The sequence below is a fragment of the Panicum hallii genome, chromosome 4, assembly GCF_002211085.1.
Source record: "Panicum hallii strain FIL2 chromosome 4, PHallii_v3.1, whole genome shotgun sequence".
NCBI classification, from domain to species: domain Eukaryota; kingdom Viridiplantae; phylum Streptophyta; class Magnoliopsida; order Poales; family Poaceae; genus Panicum; species Panicum hallii.
The window spans coordinates 48,500,834-48,517,690 of record NC_038045.1 but is presented as its reverse complement, the minus strand read 5'-3'; the positions used below and the strand labels follow the sequence as shown (position 1 = coordinate 48,517,690).

General features: G+C 49.7%; 3 protein-coding genes across 5 annotated transcripts; 2 read left to right on the top strand and 1 right to left on the bottom strand.

The window, feature by feature from the left end:
* Positions 1 to 1,243: 1,243 nt before the first annotated feature.
* LOC112888507 (RING-H2 finger protein ATL3-like) lies at positions 1,244 to 2,626 on the top strand. The gene has a single exon (XM_025954730.1). The coding sequence runs from the start codon at positions 1,357 to 1,359 to the stop codon at positions 2,368 to 2,370; it is 1,014 nt and encodes a 337-aa protein (XP_025810515.1). The 5' UTR covers positions 1,244 to 1,356; the 3' UTR covers positions 2,371 to 2,626.
* Positions 2,627 to 5,978: 3,352 nt separating this feature from the next.
* LOC112888945 lies at positions 5,979 to 12,627 on the bottom strand. Of its 3 annotated transcripts, none has more exons than XM_025955351.1 (12): positions 12,276 to 12,627; positions 10,071 to 11,476; positions 9,851 to 9,858; positions 8,290 to 8,465; positions 7,933 to 7,993; positions 7,762 to 7,860; positions 7,579 to 7,673; positions 7,336 to 7,449; positions 7,129 to 7,196; positions 6,902 to 7,012; positions 6,541 to 6,781; positions 5,979 to 6,459 (listed from the first exon to the last, which is right to left on the bottom strand). In XM_025955351.1, the coding sequence occupies exons 2-12, from the start codon at positions 11,381 to 11,383 to the stop codon at positions 6,349 to 6,351; spliced, it is 2,397 nt and encodes a 798-aa protein (XP_025811136.1). In that variant the 5' UTR covers positions 11,384 to 11,476; positions 12,276 to 12,627; the 3' UTR covers positions 5,979 to 6,348. The 3 variants fall into 3 exon arrangements, with proteins under 3 accessions (XP_025811136.1, XP_025811139.1, XP_025811137.1); XM_025955354.1 differs by having other exon boundaries at positions 6,541 to 6,772; XM_025955352.1 differs by having other exon boundaries at positions 10,071 to 11,463.
* Positions 12,628 to 13,825: 1,198 nt separating this feature from the next.
* On the top strand, positions 13,826 to 16,637 carry LOC112889092. The gene is made up of 7 exons (XM_025955580.1): positions 13,826 to 14,154; positions 14,260 to 14,801; positions 15,098 to 15,195; positions 15,326 to 15,350; positions 15,458 to 15,578; positions 15,664 to 15,798; positions 16,071 to 16,637. Exons 2-7 carry the CDS (start codon positions 14,300 to 14,302, stop codon positions 16,279 to 16,281), a joined length of 1,092 nt encoding a protein of 363 aa, XP_025811365.1. The 5' UTR covers positions 13,826 to 14,154; positions 14,260 to 14,299; the 3' UTR covers positions 16,282 to 16,637.
* Positions 16,638 to 16,857: the final 220 nt, after the last annotated feature.

Here is a 16,857-nt window from a genome sequence, read left to right as displayed (position 1 = left end):
AATCAAATATATTCAACAACAAGCAACACATGTCTCAAAGAAGTCAAACACGCGATGTTACTGCTCCAGGAAAAGGTCAAATTTACCCGCGCCCTGAATTTATTGGCTTCACTTAATTTTCATCATTAGCTCCAATCCTTAATGATGCTGATACCGTCAGATTTTACCGCGTTGGCAGCTACTACCTTCACGTAGATACATCCACGCTCGGTCAAAACTGTTACAGAGAGATGACAAAACCAGCTTAGCGAGGCATCCCCTTTCCTTTTTCCCTCTTCCTCTCTCGTGTCCACAAGTAGCATGAAGTTTAGACGGCGTCCCACCTGGGAGATTTTGACCATCTTATGATTTCACAGTGGCTAATAATCTACGGTCGGAATCACCACTGACTCACTGACTGACTGACTGGTGACTGCTGCGATCCGTAGATCTGAGATCAGACGGCTCCCTTGCCGTGCTCCGGAGACAAGTGGCCCCAACGCCCGGCCGGTCGTCCACAGACGTCCTGGTCTCACCATGTGATGTCCCCGAGCTCCACGAACGCAGGCAGCCGTGGCGTCACGGACCCGGCTCGGCTCCAATCGCCGCCGATCGATCGGACCCGCACGGCCGCACTGTTTCCCTCCACATGGGCCGCTCGCGACGCGCCGGTCGGCACGCTCCCTGCCTGCCTGCCTGGCTCCGAGCCTCACGCCCACAGAAATCCCAAGCCGTCGGGTGCGTGGCGTGGCAACGCGAGGCGCCGGGCACGAGGACGGCGACGGCGACGGCGACGCCCGCCTCCGTCACCCTAGACGTGGCACGGTGGCAGGCTTCCGGTTTCCGGAGGCCGCGGCGACCGCCGCGCCTGCCAGTTGGATGCTTCCGCGCCGCCGCCGCGGGTCGTGGCGGCCAGCGGCCAGCCGGGCGGGCACCTAGAGCACGCACGAGCACCCGGCAAGCGGCAGCGGAAGCGGCCGGCGGACGAGTCAAACGGACTGGGCGACCAGCGACGCGGGGGGGGGGGGGGGGGGGGCGGGCCTCGTCCCGATCCGCGGACCCCCAACCACTAGTTGACAAAGTCCGCTACGCACCCCGGATCCTCTGCGCCAGGGAGGCAGGCACGCAGCGCGTCGTGGCCCCACTCGCGGCACGACCGCGCCGCAGAGGATCCCACCTCCGCCATCACGCCAATGCCGCCGCCTCGCCTCGCCTCGCCTCGTGCCCACCTTCAAATACGGAGGCGTTTCCCTCCCTCCCTCCCAGCTCGCCACTCCTCTCCATCTCTTCCGGTCTCCCATCTCCATCTCCATCTCGTCGCCGTCTCCTCCTCCTCGCGTCGGCGCCGGACAAAGGAACGCCGGGAAGAAACGCGCCATGCTCCCCACGCCGTCCTCCTCGTCGGCGTCGCTGGCGCCGGAGGCCGCAGCGGCGGCGCAGCAGGGGCTCCCCAGCGGCGCCGCCGCGTGGCCGTCGGACGGCGGCGTCGCGGCGCAGCACCAGCTGGCCATCAGCAACGGGGTGCTCCTGGCCGCGGTCATCTTCCTCTTCATGGTCGTCGTCTTCGTCTTCCTGCTCTACCTCTACGCCAAGCGTTACCTGGGCGCAAACCCGCTGCTGGCGCCGTCCACGCCGTCCTCCCGGTTCCTCTTCGTCGCCGCGTCCCCGCTCCCGCAGCGCGGCCTGCCCGCCGCCGTCCTCCGCTCCCTCCCCGTCACGGTCTACGGCGCCGCCGCCGCCGCCGCCTCCCCTGGCTCCCCCGGCAAGGAGCGGCTCGAGTGCGCGGTGTGCCTGTCCGAGGTGGCCGACGGCGAGAAGCTGCGGACGTTGCCCAAGTGCGCGCACGGCTTCCACGTGGAGTGCATCGACATGTGGTTCCACTCCCACGACACCTGCCCACTCTGCCGCGCCCCCGTCGGCGCCGACCTCGGCGCCCTGCCTCGGGAGGACCACGCCGCCGCGCCGCTCGAGTTCCCCGTCTTCCCCACCAACGTCCTCTTCTGGGGCACCCACGACGAGGTCACCAACGCCGGCGCGCCGCCGCAGGCGGCCCTGCCGCCCCCCATCGCCGGCACCTCCGCCACGAGCTCCTCCGCCTCCGGGCGCCGCAAGGAGAACCTGGTCATCGACATTCCGGCGCGCGCCGTGGCCATCAACACGCCGCCAATGAACTCCCCGCTGCCGGCGAGCCGGATGCCCGGGAGCGCCGATGACATGCGGTCCCCGGTCTCCGCCCGTCTTCGGTCCCTCTGCCGGCTGCTGAGCCGCGGCAAGCAGGCCATGGTGGGCACGTCCTACAGCCCGCGCGCCGCCGCCGCCGGGGACATCGAGCAGGGGCTCGCCGGACCCGAGGCCGCCCGCCCGCCCAAGACCCCTCCGTCGGCGAACTGATTCGTTCGGATCCCCGAGCTCCGGGTCGCATTTGGCCCACCTCGGCCGATCACCGGAGCCGCGCAGACATGTGTTCATTCTTTGTTTCTTTCTCCCCTTCTTTTCCCCTCTCTTCTCGATTCAAAAAAGAGGAATTTTGGCCCAAAATTCTGATTTGTAAACAAAAGCAGAGACATCGGTGTTGATTGGTTCGTGGTGTTGGTGGATAAAGTAATTGACCAATTTGTTCATACATGTTGACGGGTTCGTTCTTGAACTTTTTGACTACTCCTACTACTTGGCCTCGCTCCTCAGGACGCTTCCTCGCTTGGGAGGAGCACGAGTTCCAGTTTAACACTTCCTCTTCAGCAAGCCGTGTGCTTACATTACAATGTGCGACCAAACAAAAACAGGTCACTCCCTGCTGTCACTCGCTAACCATCCTCATCACCAGGATCAGGACGCTAGAAATGTTCAGACCGTGCAGCAGGAGCCCGAAAGGCCGTTCCTGACGGAAAGGCGAGTGCGAATGTGCCTAACAAAATGTACTACGGCGATTTTTTTATTTTTGAAGAAAGGTACTAGGGCGATTCAAGTGTAGGCTGACCGGAGTAGCAAGTGTGCAGGGGACACGGCCTGCGCGTTTCCGGCAAAGGAGTTGTTGGTATGTGGTGACGGGTGCCTTGTCCCCCCAACAGGCCGGCACCCCCTCCCGTACCCGCGTCGCCGTCTGAGATCGGCACTGCAGCCAGGGTTCGCCGGACCGGAGCACGGCGTCGGAGATTCAGAGGTTCTAGTTGCTTCAAGCATCGCCCTATCAGAAATCTCAGACCTTTCATGGGGCAGGCAGGCAGGAGCAGGACAGGGCAGGCCCTGATGGCCTGATGGTTAGGTTGTCGCTTCCGTGAAGCCACTCTCCTCCTCCCCTCCACCGCCGGCCGCTTGCCGATCGCGCACGGCGCCGCGGGGCGTTCGCCGGCGCGTTGAAAGTTGGACATTTTAGAATGCGAACTTTGACCTCCCTCGATCGTCTCCGTGGATTAAAAGCCGCGGCTTGACTTGAAACCTGACGCACGCAATGCCTCTTGTGTTTCCTGGTAGCAGCCGCGGCGGTCGCCGGCCAGTCAACCACGTGTGCGAGGACGCCGGGAAACGATAGTATATATGCATCGCGGTGAAGTCGTCGTACGTCGTGCTCGTGCCGGCAGATCGCTCGCACGATCGGGGCGGGCGGCACCGCGTTGCCGGGCGCGCGGTGATGCGAAGTTTCTTGGGCGCAGGTCGGTCAGCAGGGTCGGCCTCAGCCCGCAGGAACAGGTCGACAGAGCCGGGGCGGAACCCTCGACGGGAGGAAACGCCCGGGGTTCGGTCAGGCGTCGCTCTCCTGGCTCTGTTCCGTTCCCGTGCTTGGTAGTGCCGTGCCTTTCTCAAGGCAGAAGCTACCAGCCTAACGTGTGTACGGATGCGATGGCACTGCATCTAGCGAGCGAGCCGAGGTTCGTGCCCGGCATGACGCCTCTGCACTCTGCATCAGCTGAAGCTAATCGACGCAGATTGACCCGGGGTTCTGGTATGATTAGGCCGGGTTGGATGTTTATGTGCTTGGGAATGAAGGCGCAGGAATCTGAGGGGACAGTTGGGAGTTGCCTACACGGAAACGGAAACGGGAAGCCCAACCGTGTGTGTCATGGCTTCACGTCACACGGAGCTGCCGTTGGCGGATGGAACTGGGCGGTAGCGCTGCGTCAGCCACCACCTCACCTACCCCGGCGAGCCGAGCTAGTGTAAATCCGGCGCCCAAATTCTCTTGCTAATACTGTACTAGTAGCAGCACTCGCTGAACAGGGAGGGTTTGGTGGGCGGCCGGCAAACGCGACGGCGCGGCTCGTCCCGGGCTTTCCGTTCCCGGCCGGGCGATCACTGTGCGTGGACCGGGGGTAACGGGCCAGCGAACACGTGAAGTCGTGTGCGGAGGCGATAAAAGAGACGTGCCGCGAGGGGACCGTGCCGTGCGCTGGCGTGAGCGTGGCCGCGGCGGCGCACGTAGCCTGGTCGGGCGGCTGCACCCGGGCAGCCGGGGAGTGACTTGAAGGCGGCCGGCCCGTGCGGCGCGGCACGTCCTACCGCCAGAGTGCCCGAGTAGTGGGGGACTAGCACGACCGGGCTCTCTGACAAATCCGAGATGTGACAAGTACGGTATACAAAATAGGAGTAAAGTCTTTGTTTACAGCAACTGTTGGAAACAGATCGAACTCATATGAAACCGAATCCGAATAGCAACTTTTTATCGTATTTTAATTCGAATACCAATTCAGATATTATCGAACATGAATGAAAAACAGATAGTTCGGATATTTAGTGATGGTTTTAGAACGACAAATAAAACTATAGTATAAGAATATAACAAATGTAGACAAAATTAGCTCGTCAAAAATAACATATTTATCTATAAATATTTCAATAATTATGCATATAATAAATAAAACTATAATAAAATATATTTCAATGAATATATAAACATGCATCAATAATCAATATATAAAATAAAAAAATTACAAAAATGATTTCAACCACAAATACCAGCTTATTGTGTTAACTAAAAAGAAGAATTACAGCATGTCTTACCAAGAATAAAACCATCTAGCTGAACTTTTACATTTGGTATTTTACCATGGTTTAGTCGATTTGTCCAATACCAGCTTAAAAACAGTTGCCACCTGGAACGAAGGTGAAGACATCAAATGATAATTTTAAAGTAGAGACATGTTGTTCAGCTTCTCTGCGCCTTCCACCAGCTGCTCTCTCTGGCGTTGTGCCCTTTGGTCTCCATCAGCTTCTCTCCTTGCCTGCATCTTCGTAAGTGAATCTACATCTTTTTCCTTTGCCCATTAATCGTAATGGAACTCTGTGCAAAGTTTCCCCCTGTGATATGAGTTACTATCCCTTGATCACTTATAGTACCCCAAACATCCGACTGCATTTTCCAACTGAAATGGAAAATAACTACCGAAATCGAATTATACATCCAGAATAGACCTAAGAAAACATGATCCCAGGCGGATACTGACATGTTCCCCTCGCCCAGGCCCGTCGCAAGGGAAGCGAAAGCCTAGATTTGCTTTATCAGGTATCAGACGGGAACTGCGAGCAAATAAAACGCCTTTCAAAAGTATTAATACAGTCACATGGATGGTAAATGCGTGAATGCGATGGACTAAAAAATGCAGCGAAGCTGTGCCACGCACCGTTATGTTCTTATTCCACCTGGCATGATGTAAGTTGTGCTCCATACATGTGCCCACTTACACACACATGCATCTCCAAATATCGATCATACACAAATCCGCCCCCCTGCCCCACCCCCCCCCCCCCCCTTCCTCTCTCTCCCTCCCTCGCTCCCTCCCTCCTTTTTTTTGGGAGTGCTAGACGGGGTAATTTTGCCTTTTATTAACTGTTGTTTCTGCAGCTGCTGGAAGAATCAGACATACAAAGCCATAAGAAAGATCAGACACTTGGTCATGTCACTGCTCTTTCTAGGGTTCCTGCACATCTTTAATTCAGTTGGAATCAGACATTTGATCCCCAATGTCATCGACATCACCGGAACGGGGAACCCTGGCAGTACATACATTTCGAACCTTAAAATATATTCACAGAACACTATAGCAATATACTCAATTAGATTCATGGTTTGCTATCTTGAAATAATATCCAACGATAATTTTAAGTTACAAACCACCAATTATTTAATCAGGACCTAAAACCAACAATACATCTTTGAGACACGGGCAGGCGAACGCAACCTACCAAATATGGTTAATGTGAAGACTAGTAGACTACCCACCAAACAGCCTACAACGGTTGAGCTTTCTTTATACAAATGGCATGGTGCATCACACACTGTACGGTAGAAGAAAACCGGAATGCTTGTAAGCTCCTGCCTTGTCCAGAAGAAACAATAGTTCCTTTGTTGGCTGCAACATCAAGCTGCTAGTACTATTAGTTAGCTGAGAGGAAGTGCACCCGGGCGAGGGGATACTCCTTCCCAGCTACCCAAACACCGGTCTGTGACCACTGCACGTCCTCCCATTCTAGGTTATCCTGCAACACCTGCATCGTCACCCAAACACTGCATGTAAGTGTCTCTACCAGCCAAAACGGTTTGAAGTCTCACAAACGAAGCAGAAATACCTCAAGTTGGTCTGCTGGTAGGGGGATACCGATGGAACGCATGGCACTTTCAGGCATGGCCTTCTTACAACGAGACCATCTGAACACATCCCTGAGTTCATGGTCCACAGAGCCTCTGTCCCCATTTTGTGAATGGTGACTACTGTTCTGGTGTTTCTCCGGTTCTGCATCAGATGCATTGGAATTTGATCCAATACTACGAGGCTTCTCTCCACTGAAGCAGAGCTCGTACCTGTGGAAACTTGTAACAAAATTAACAGAACAGTGAGTTCCATGAAAGGACAACTTGGAAAGCAACCAAAGTCCAAAGAAGCAAAGAACAAATCATTAGAACTAAAAAAATAGTGGGAAAAGCTCATACCTATTAAAGTGTGTTTCCAAGTATATAACTTCTCCTTTCTTCAGTCTAGCAGAAGTATAAAGAGACTTTTTCAATCCCTTGTCTGCCACAATGCTTATACTATATTTTAACCTGAACGATGAAAAGTGTCAGAACATACAAAAAGCCCAATAGGAGTAGCTTGAAACTACAGGTACTGGACAAAAATCTTAGTGAACTAGTACAAATCAAAGATATCAGGAACCTACCACGGCTCATTGCAGAGATTATACTGTATTGTCACTTCACGAACAAATCTTTGTTGACGCAATGCATTCTACATCAATCATGTTGCAAAATTCTTGGTTTAGAATAGAGAAAAGGTTGTTGGTTATAAAATATACTTGCAAACTTAAATAAACATTTATCAATTGGAGATAAAGTTGTGAAAAAAAAAGATTTGAGAAGAAAATTACAGAAGCTGCAGCTCTTGTCGTCATTGTACGCTCAACCGCAACTGGAGCAAGTGTAGGTTCCACAGCTGACGTGTGGCTAAGGCGCGGCTCAAGATCAATGGTGCCACCACCTTTCTGCAAAGCAAGTAAAAGAAGCTAAGCAAACATTGTATGAAACAGTGATCAGTAAAAGGTTTAAAAAGGTAGCCATGAGTCCAAGAAAAGAGGCATGGAAAAGTTATATATCACCCACACCCTTGATACCTTAACAATGCAGCAGCGTTCTATGCGAAAGCTACAACCAATCCCAGCACCCCAAGCACGTGAACGTACGTTGTTCCTCAATGTTGAAGTATAACCTGGGATAAATACCAAGTTTTATGAGTCCTTGTTCACCCATCTGTCTAAACCAAGTCTGACAGAACGGTATGGAAATGAATGACTTACTCTCTTGTGGTGGTAGAACTCGAACAGTTGCACGAAGCTCTTGGATGGCAGATGGTGGAGGGGAGGATGTAGGCGAGCAGTAACCGGTATGCATTAGAACTAAAAAAAACACATTAGAAGATTGAAAACTTCCCAAACTTTTAGAAGTTTGGACAGTGAGCAGGAATTTACCAGCCACAAGATCTGAATCATTTGTATATATATCTGTTCCCCAAAGCTGAGCACCCTTTACCTGCATAACAGAGATTTCAGCAAATGAATAAAGGAGCTAAATGAGTAGTGGAAGCATGGTCAATAAAAATTTAGGAAAGTTCAAGACAATTGGAAACATGCTGGTATGCATAGGTGCAACTGTAAGACAAGCAACCACATCCACAGTTCAGAACAATCAAGTGAATTCAAAACTGACTGAAGCTACAATAACATTATACATAACAGAGTCGCTGACAGAGCTGCAGTATCAACATGGATCATGGAGATAGCTGAAGTGACTAAAACAGAGATTGTCCGCCAAGTATGTATACTCACTTGACGATTAGTGGAAGTAACAAATTCCGCAGGTATCCGAATTTCAAGAGTAGGACCATTTTGTAGACTTTCAGCATTTTTAGCATCCTGAGTTGCTTCAAACTCTTTCCATGATTTCAGCAACTCCTGCATGCACTCTCCAGCTTTATAAACAATGGCAGGCACCTCAGACTTACCTGCAATCAAGAGGAGACTAAGATAACAAAACAAAACCTAAGTTTATCGAGCCACCCATAAATCATTTTGTGAACTTTGCAACATGGTGCTCATCATTTCTACAATGTACCTGCTATGGGAAACATGCATGCATCAGTATTAGGAAGGCTATTAGTACTAGGAAGGTATTAGTATTTAGTACTAGGAAAGTTATCCTCGGGAGCCCAAGGCTATCCTAGTGCTGCGAGGGCTGTTGGGGGTTTGGGGATTGGCAGTGGAGTTTGCAGAAAGGAGAGGATAATTTTGGCAGCTAGTTTTGGTGGGAAAGTGGTCTTTGATGGCAATAAATTGGATGCATCAAGCGCAGCTACAGGAGAGGGCGGGTGGAGCAGCAGTAACAGGGGAGGGCAGATGGAGAAACGATAACATGATGTAATTGTGGAGAAAACTGACTATGAAGGACCAAGGGGGTCAATTTTGATGGCAGCGGAGGGAATTGGAGGGGTAGGGGCGTTGACAATTGAGGACTGCTGCAAGTAAACAAGGCGCAAAGCTGAAGAAGTGGAGCAGAAGAGAAATGTGCAGAATAGAGTTAGGACAACAGAGAGAAGGGGTGAGAGTGGGAGCTAATTGAGTCATAGCAAAAATTTGGTTGCTAGCAGAGGCATCAGCCGATATTCAGGGTAGGGACGGCGGTTGTGGTTGCAATTTGAGGGTTTCTGGGCAACGGCAACAAGTACACAATGGCTGCAGGAGTGGAGCGGAGCAAACAGGTGATGAGAAACGGCGGTGAATATTTTTTACAGATGGATGACGGTGGACACGGTGACTGTGATACCAAATATCACGGAACCAGTTGAAAGGCGAGATGGAGGCAATCTTCAGGTTTCTCCTGTCAACAAGATGCTCAGCCACCAAGATTCCTTCCTCTCTGTCGGATACTCGGATCCATGGCCTGCCTTTGTAGTGTTTAGGCACCAGCCAATATATCACATCTGACTTGAGTCCTAAGAATAAATTTCCTAATACTTAATAACATTCCTAAAACTAGCATAGCCCTCCTAATACTAATAACCTTCCCAAAACTAGGATAGCCCTCCTAATACTAATAACCTTCCAACTACTGCTGCACGCATTGTTTCCATAACAGTACCCATTTTCCTCACCAGCTTGGTTTAACCAGCAGAACATGGAAAAAGCACACTAAAACATGCTTGCACTGTAAAATGTATTTACTCCAACATAAAAATGTAAGGAACGTATCGGAGTGCAAGTTTAAGTTGTAAAGTCTTCTGAAGGAAATGTAAAATGAATATATAGAGACACAAAACTTTCAATTACTCCAGCTCCAAATTGAAGCACCAGTGTTCATTGATTCAGTTAAGAATGTCGATACTTGACTAACCTTGAGCCCTGCACGACAAAACAAAGAAAATAAGATGTATTGATAGTCTAGTCATCACTTATTAATAATCTCAAAACAATAAAACAGCATGTTCATATCTACTTCTCAAGGAGTCTGAATTTCCAGAAAAGGAGAAAGTCATGAAGCCTCCATTTCCATTATTGTGCTTTCGGGGAAAAAAAACTATGAAAAATATAGCAAGATGCAGCATTAAGCTTACCCTTCGCCATCACGCATTCGGGATCGAAATCGAGGTTCACGCTGAGATGATTGACTACCTCCCCTTGGTCGCACCATCCTCCTTCGTTGGACACTTCCAAAAACATCCTTATCTTTCTCTATATCCCCTTCAGTGCCATTATCATCTGATTCTTTGTCATTATATTTGCTTCTTTGCTCATGCCTGTCTCCTGCATCCACATCCTTCTCTCTTTTCTTGTCCTTAGGATCCCTATCATGAGCTTTCCATGCATCATCCTTAGTCATCTTAGATTCTGTTATTGTATTCTCATGCTCGGCACTCTTAACAGCTCCATCAGATGAAGCTTTTTCCAGTATTGTGTTATCCTTTTCAATTGCTACAGATGAGTCTTTCTTAGAAGAATCCTTCTCCCTATCGTTGACTTCCTTGTCTCTCGAGGAATCTTTTCTTTCCCTGTCCCATTTTTCAGCATCCCTATCTTCCCTTTGCATTTCTCTTCGCTCAACACCACTACTTCCAAGCTGTATACCGGTTCTACGATCATTTTTATCACTCTCTTTTGCACCAAAGTCCCTATGTTTCTCATCCTTCTTTTTTCTGTCCTTGTCTCTGAACTTATCTTCACTTTTTGGTTCAGCTTTGTTGTCACCTGCAGATTCATGTGCATCTTTTGAATTACGCTCTTCCGCCAAAGTTGGACCTTTGGGAGTTTCATCAGTGCCTTGCAAACCAGGACGAGACAAACGCCAATCCACATTATCAGACGGCTGTTCAAAATACCTTTTACCCCTATGTTCCTTGTTGTCCTTCCAGCCTAAGTTTGATGGAACAGTAGAATGACTATCCTTCTCAAATTTGGTATCACCTTTGTAATCAGCATGACCCCTCCTGTCAGCCCTTATTTCACTTTCATCTGCTCTATTGTCTACCTTTACATCACTCTCAACTTTATTAGCCTGAAATTCAATTCTGGGATCACTATAGACATCACGTGCATCAGCTTTCGTCTCACGATCATCAGCCTTAGTGTCCCTTGCATCTTTATTTTGCTTTGATTCTAATCTGCTGTCAGATGAGATGGGGTGGTCAACAAAGTTGGTGGAGCTACCAGGCATCCGATGGGCCAAGGGTGGCCTCTTATCATCACGGGGCTCAAGACGTTGGATTTTGGCGAATCTACCATCATGTTCAAAAGAACCATGGAAATCACTGCTGCTCGACTGAATAGCTTTCCCAGAAGGACTCGAATACAAGCTATTGTCATCCAAAGGCCGTTTCGTAGGTGTAGAGTGGCTACTCTCCTCATGCAACCTCTTTGGAGCACCACTCATTTTACCTCCAGAATGCAAATTAATACCTCAAAATAACCCAGATACAAAAGGAAGGGGCTCAATGCCTTTAATGCAATTCACTGCAACAAAAATCTGGATCAGGACAGGACACACCAGTTACTCAACTTTTTATTTAGAGACAAGAAATTTCAGAAAATCACACATCTAGAACAAGTAGCAACAAGTTTGTTGTGAAGCGAGATGCTCCATGCAATTCAAATATAACTTTATGGCCCATTAATTTCAGGATAGGGTACTGAAACTCTAAATTGACCAAATCATTTATGGTAAAAAATGAACCCAGCCACTTGTCTACACTTGAGAGGCCAATGAAAAAGTTCTCCCCATATTTATAATAGTAAATATAGCATGTTACCTATACCAAACAAAACCTGGGAAAAAGTAGCAGAAAGCAGGTGTTCAACCAAGTACACATTGAAATTCAAAGAAATAAATCTAGAGGGATCTTACAGCATGGAAAATATGCACACAGGAAAATGACTATAACATGAATTGTAAAAATAGTACAGAATATGGTAACAGCATAGCAGATCATCCGACCACAAACCCTAGCTAGATAATCCACCCATACCCCCCAACAAGCACTGGGTAAGCTACTGTCATATCGTAAGAAATGGAAAAAGTGGAGGCTTGCAAGCTCGAAATGGATGCTGGAAACAGAAGGGTGCTGCAAAATGGTTCGGGCCTCACGCTGCGGAATGCATAGCCTCCTTCCACTCCAGCACCATCACAAGTGCAGTCCGCATAAACCCCAACCATTCTAGCGGATCTACGACCTTCGCATAAACCCCAACCATCCTAGCAGATCTACAGCTCCAGCTGCCGAGCCCGAAGCCGGGGAAGGAGAGCGTCGATTTCTCGTAGGCCTTACCTCGAACCCGAAGCCGGGGAAGGAGAGCGTGCGAGGGCGACGGCCGGCGGTGTGGCGACGAGTCGAGGACGAAGGTCGAGGCGGGAGAGGAGCCGAGGGCGGGGTCACGGGCGGCGGCGGCGGCCGGGTAGGGGCCGAGGACGGGCGGCCGGGCGGGCGGGGACGAACCGACGGCGGCCGGCGAGAATGGGTGGCGAGGAGGAGCGGGCGGGCGGGCTCCGGCCTGCCGGTCCTCGACCGCCGTGGGGCGGCGTGGTAGCAGCAGGGGTAGCAGGGATGGGATGGGCGGAAAGGGGAATTGGGGTATCGGAAGAACAGGGGCAAGGTTGGGGACGAGCCGGAGGACGACTGACTAGATCGAGTTTTGAGTTTAAGTCGTGCCTCTCCCCTATATTTGCAACTTGCAAGCGCGTGGAGCCATTCAGGCCCATGGACTCTGGCGCTGGGCTTCTTGGATCTAGTTAGTCCCCCTCCGCGGCGGCCCATTTAGTGCAACGTCAGCATGTCTGACATCATGGGCTGCGTGGACCGACCGTTTACTCTTTCCCTCTCGGGCGCCGGATGGGCTGAAGGGCCCAAGGTCGGCAGCGTTCCGTGATTCCGTCCACCCTTGCGTGGGCCTTGTTCTTGAACTGAATCTGAGATAAATAAAATGTTGTTTTGTCCCCGACCCAGAGTGCACTCGTGTCACGACAGTGCTGGCTCGCTGTGCTGTGACCGACTAGGGCCACGAATATTTGAGAACGGCGTCGGCGTCGCGACGAGGAGTCCGCATCCCGAGACAACCTTTGGCCGAAACGAAAATTTAAAATAGGAAGAAACAGAGCTGAAAGCGGGCAACACGATCACGGTCCCACCCAAAAAGAAAGTAAACGCTTTTCAGATTAGGCCCTCCAAACATATACAGGATGTCCAATATTTTAGGCCAGAGATAGTAAGAAATAGTGCTGAATACAACACTCAGCTTCTTATAAGGATCAAGAACTCCTGATGGCCAGCTTCAACTCTATAAATGGTTGCCACTAGTGCTGGAGTCATTCCCGTGAAAATATATGCAAGTAAAACAAAATGTTAGATGTGATTATAGTGGTTAGATACACATGTCAGTAAAACAAAATGATCTGATATTCAAGTTAGAATAGTAAGATACATATGTTATATTTTATTTCAAGTATAGTGGTAAGTTCCTGTAGTTAGTGGTGGTTCAAAACTTCAAATGGCATTCATTTTTGCCTGCTTTTTATTGAGGACCATGCATTTGATTTGGAAATGGTTTCAACGCTGCATCCGTACTTTTGTACGGACATGTTTCCTGTGACTTTCATGGCATGAGGTTTTCAGCACCACGAAAGCGGTGTTCCTCCGCGCTGTACAATTGATGAAGATCAAACACTCACCATATCATTAATACTTGCAATAGTAAGGACTTCTGCGCAAAAAGCTAGAACCCTAACCCTATGATGAGCAGTTGAGCACAGGCACAGCTCCCTTTCCCCAAAAGGAGGCGAGCCCACCACCACAGTCACTCCAGTACTCCACGTTCACAAAAAATCGCCCAACAATTCCCAACGCCAAATAATTTTTCCCTCACACAAACCCTACAGAATTACTAAAAGCGAAGAACGGAAAAAAAAAGTAGAGAAAAGAAATACTAGAGGCCACCAAGAAATCCGCTTTGCCATCTCCGTTCCGCATATACCCCCGAGATTTTCCACACGAATTTCCCCAGCCTTTTCCCTCGCCGCGACTCGCGATCTCGCTTGAAAGAGATGCCCCAGATCGCAGGAACGGTGTGAGGACTGAGGAGGGAGAGGACTGAGGCGCCGACCTCGCCGCCGGGGGATTCGATTCGTCCTCATCCTTGATCTCGCGTGTTCAGGCAAGCGATTCCGCCGGCGATTGCGGTTTGCCTTTCTTTCTTTTTTTCTCTTTCTCTCGATTGGGATGTAACGGAATCTGATTTGCCGAATGCTGAGGCGTGCAGGTTTCTTGGGGTGGCCGGGGGAAGGAATGCTGGTGGCGACATGCTAAGCCGCGGAGCCGTGCGGTCGCTGTTGGACCGTCTCCGGCCGCCGCCTCGGGGGTGGAAGCAGAACCCTAGCCCCGCCATGCCGACGGCCGCCGACCGCGCCTGCCTCTGCAGGTTCAGGTTCAGCCATTCCGCTGCGCACGGCGAGGGTCGCGCTGTGGTGCCGGGGAAGATGGGGTTCCTTCATCTGGCCGGCGGGCGGAGGTTTGCGCCGAGCGGCGCGCTCAGCTTGAAGGGGTGCCTGGGGTGGCACGACGGCGGCGGCGGCGGCAGCGGGTTCAGGAGGAGGGTCGACGGGGAGGCGGCGGGAATCAAGGCGCAGGTGCTCACCAGGCAGCGCCAGCTGATGCGCGATCCGGAGGTCCTGCCGCTGGAGGAGGCGGCTGCGACCGCGAAGACCCTGAACGGGAACGGCGCGTGCCGGCGAGGGAAGCCACTGGGGTTCCCGGAGCAGGCTGTGGCGGCTAAGATGGTGGTTGCTGTTGATGTGGATGAAGGTATTGTGAAATCTTAAGTGCAGTCTGCTCATCTCTGAAATCTCAGTTTTGGGTAGCTGACTGTTCTTGCTGGTTCCTGTTTGAGTTGTTACCCTTGTGGTGCTTAGCTAGAACCAAATTATGAACTGAACAACGTACACTGCCCCAAAACGTACATGTAGTCATGACCACAATTTACAAATATCAGAGTATTGTCCCCTCATGCCTATCTTGTACAGGTCAAGGAAGTAACGTCACTTGTGTTTTTCTTATAATTGATCTTTCCTTACTATCTTGTTTGCTGTATCTTGTTGCAGTTCTTGGAAGCTTTCTCGCAGCACTGAACAAATTTATTGCTGATCGTTATTCTTGGAATCACGCAGTATCCGAATACCATGTGTATGAGTTCTTTAGGGTGAGCATACACTCCCACCTTCCTTAAAAGATACTCAAATCCTGCAGTTAGTTTCCTTTAGTTAGTCACATTTTCATTTCAGTTTTCTCCAATGGGTTAGTTCTAACGTTTTTTTTTTAATTCTGTCCAGATATGGAACTGTTCTCGTGAACGAGGTGAGTTGTGGTGCTACTTATTTTTATTTCATTTGGAATTACACTTAGTGGCCTCTTAAACATACAATTCACCATATGAAATTGGGCATTGCTCTGATACTCTGCAGCAAATTATCTTGTCCACGAGTTCTTCACAACCCATTATTTCCAAGATGGTATACAGCCTATCCCTGGTGCTCGAGACGCTCTCCAAAATCTTTCTTCTTTCTGTAGCTTGTCTATAGTAACGTAAGTCCTTCACAATAATAAGATTTAAAAGATACAATCAATTTGCCTTGTATTATATGGCCTAATGGTATCCTTCTTTGCAAAGATCTCGGCAGGATGCAATTAAGAATCACACATTAGAGTGGATCGAGAAGTATTATCCAGGCTTATTTGAGCAGATCCATTTTGGGAACCATTTTGCTTTGGAGGGGAAGTCAAGACCAAAATCAGAGATTTGCAGGTAAGACACGGGCTCACTGAGGGAGGATGTTTCCTCGATCATGTTAGAGACTGTAGTAACATTGTAACCTGGCTCCACATGCCCTAAAAGCACAATAGTGGTTAGAACTGCGGCAGGCTTGTTTGTTTTTGCATTTCTGTTTTAGTTATTTCTGAGGCAACATGCCTCAGCAATATTCGCATATCTTGTTTGCTCAGAACTGTTTCAAGTGGTATGTTTTGCTTTTCTACTCGTAAGACTAACTTGTTTGCCATGGCAATTCCTCCTTGCAGATCTTTTGGCGCCCAGGTTTTAATAGATGACAACCCAAGATATGCTATGGAGTGCGCTAATGATGGCATGAGGGTGCTGCTCTTCGATTATGATAACTCATACCCTTGGTGCAAGACTGGAGTTGATGAGTCACATCCGCTGGTGACCAAGGTCCACAACTGGGAAGAAGTGGAGGAGAAACTTCTTTCTTGGGTAGTACCCGAGAGCTGACATTGTTCTCCAGCGTGAGAAGCAGCTTGGCATTGCTTGATTTATGAAGAAACATGTTAGGGGTGAATAGAACTTTATTTTCAATACACAAAGATGTCAGCGCAAGCTAGGGCATTTCATATCTTTGCTAAGGGACTGGCGAGTGAACATTGTTTCATTGCCACATGCTGGTCGAGGCAAACCAGTTTAACATTGTCCTAGGTCCAATCAAGGCATAGACGCTTCTGTTGGCAGAGAATCAGATTTGTTCTTTTTCATCCTTTCGCCCTTAGGTGGGTGTAGTATGTATATATTGACATTGCCGTATGGGTAAGATGAATCGAGATGCTAATAACGAATCATACACATGCCGTTCAGATTGAATGCATTGAAGGTAGTAGGGTACAACATCGATGAAGTCTTATTCCTTCATGTTGATGAAACGTTCTTTTTGTAACTTTGATGAAACGCTACTTTCAATTGTGGCGTCCAACCTGATCCTGAATTGCTGGTCCCAGTAATGTTGGTGGCAATGTATCCACGCTCGCAATAGTCAGGGACAGGAATCGCTAACCCAAAAGTCGTGCGACGTAACAG

Excerpts from the sequence above, each read along its gene's own strand:
- LOC112888507 (XM_025954730.1), top strand. The coding sequence starts at position 1,357 with ATGCTCCCCACGCCGTCCTCCTCGTCGGCGTCGCTGGCGCCGGAGGCC.
- LOC112888945 (XM_025955351.1), bottom strand. The coding sequence starts at position 11,383 with ATGAGTGGTGCTCCAAAGAGGTTGCATGAGGAGAGTAGCCACTCTACA. Across the intron at positions 7,861-7,932 it reads TGATTCAGATCTTGTGGCTG|TTCTAATGCATACCGGTTAC; the intron begins GTAAATTCCTGC and ends TGTTTTTTTTAG. Across the intron at positions 7,013-7,128 it reads AATCTCTGCAATGAGCCGTG|GTTAAAATATAGTATAAGCA; the intron begins GTAGGTTCCTGA and ends TTCATCGTTCAG.
- LOC112889092 (XM_025955580.1), top strand. The coding sequence starts at position 14,300 with ATGCTAAGCCGCGGAGCCGTGCGGTCGCTGTTGGACCGTCTCCGGCCG. Across the intron at positions 14,802-15,097 it reads TGCTGTTGATGTGGATGAAG|TTCTTGGAAGCTTTCTCGCA; the intron begins GTATTGTGAAAT and ends ATCTTGTTGCAG. Across the intron at positions 15,579-15,663 it reads TGTAGCTTGTCTATAGTAAC|ATCTCGGCAGGATGCAATTA; the intron begins GTAAGTCCTTCA and ends TTCTTTGCAAAG.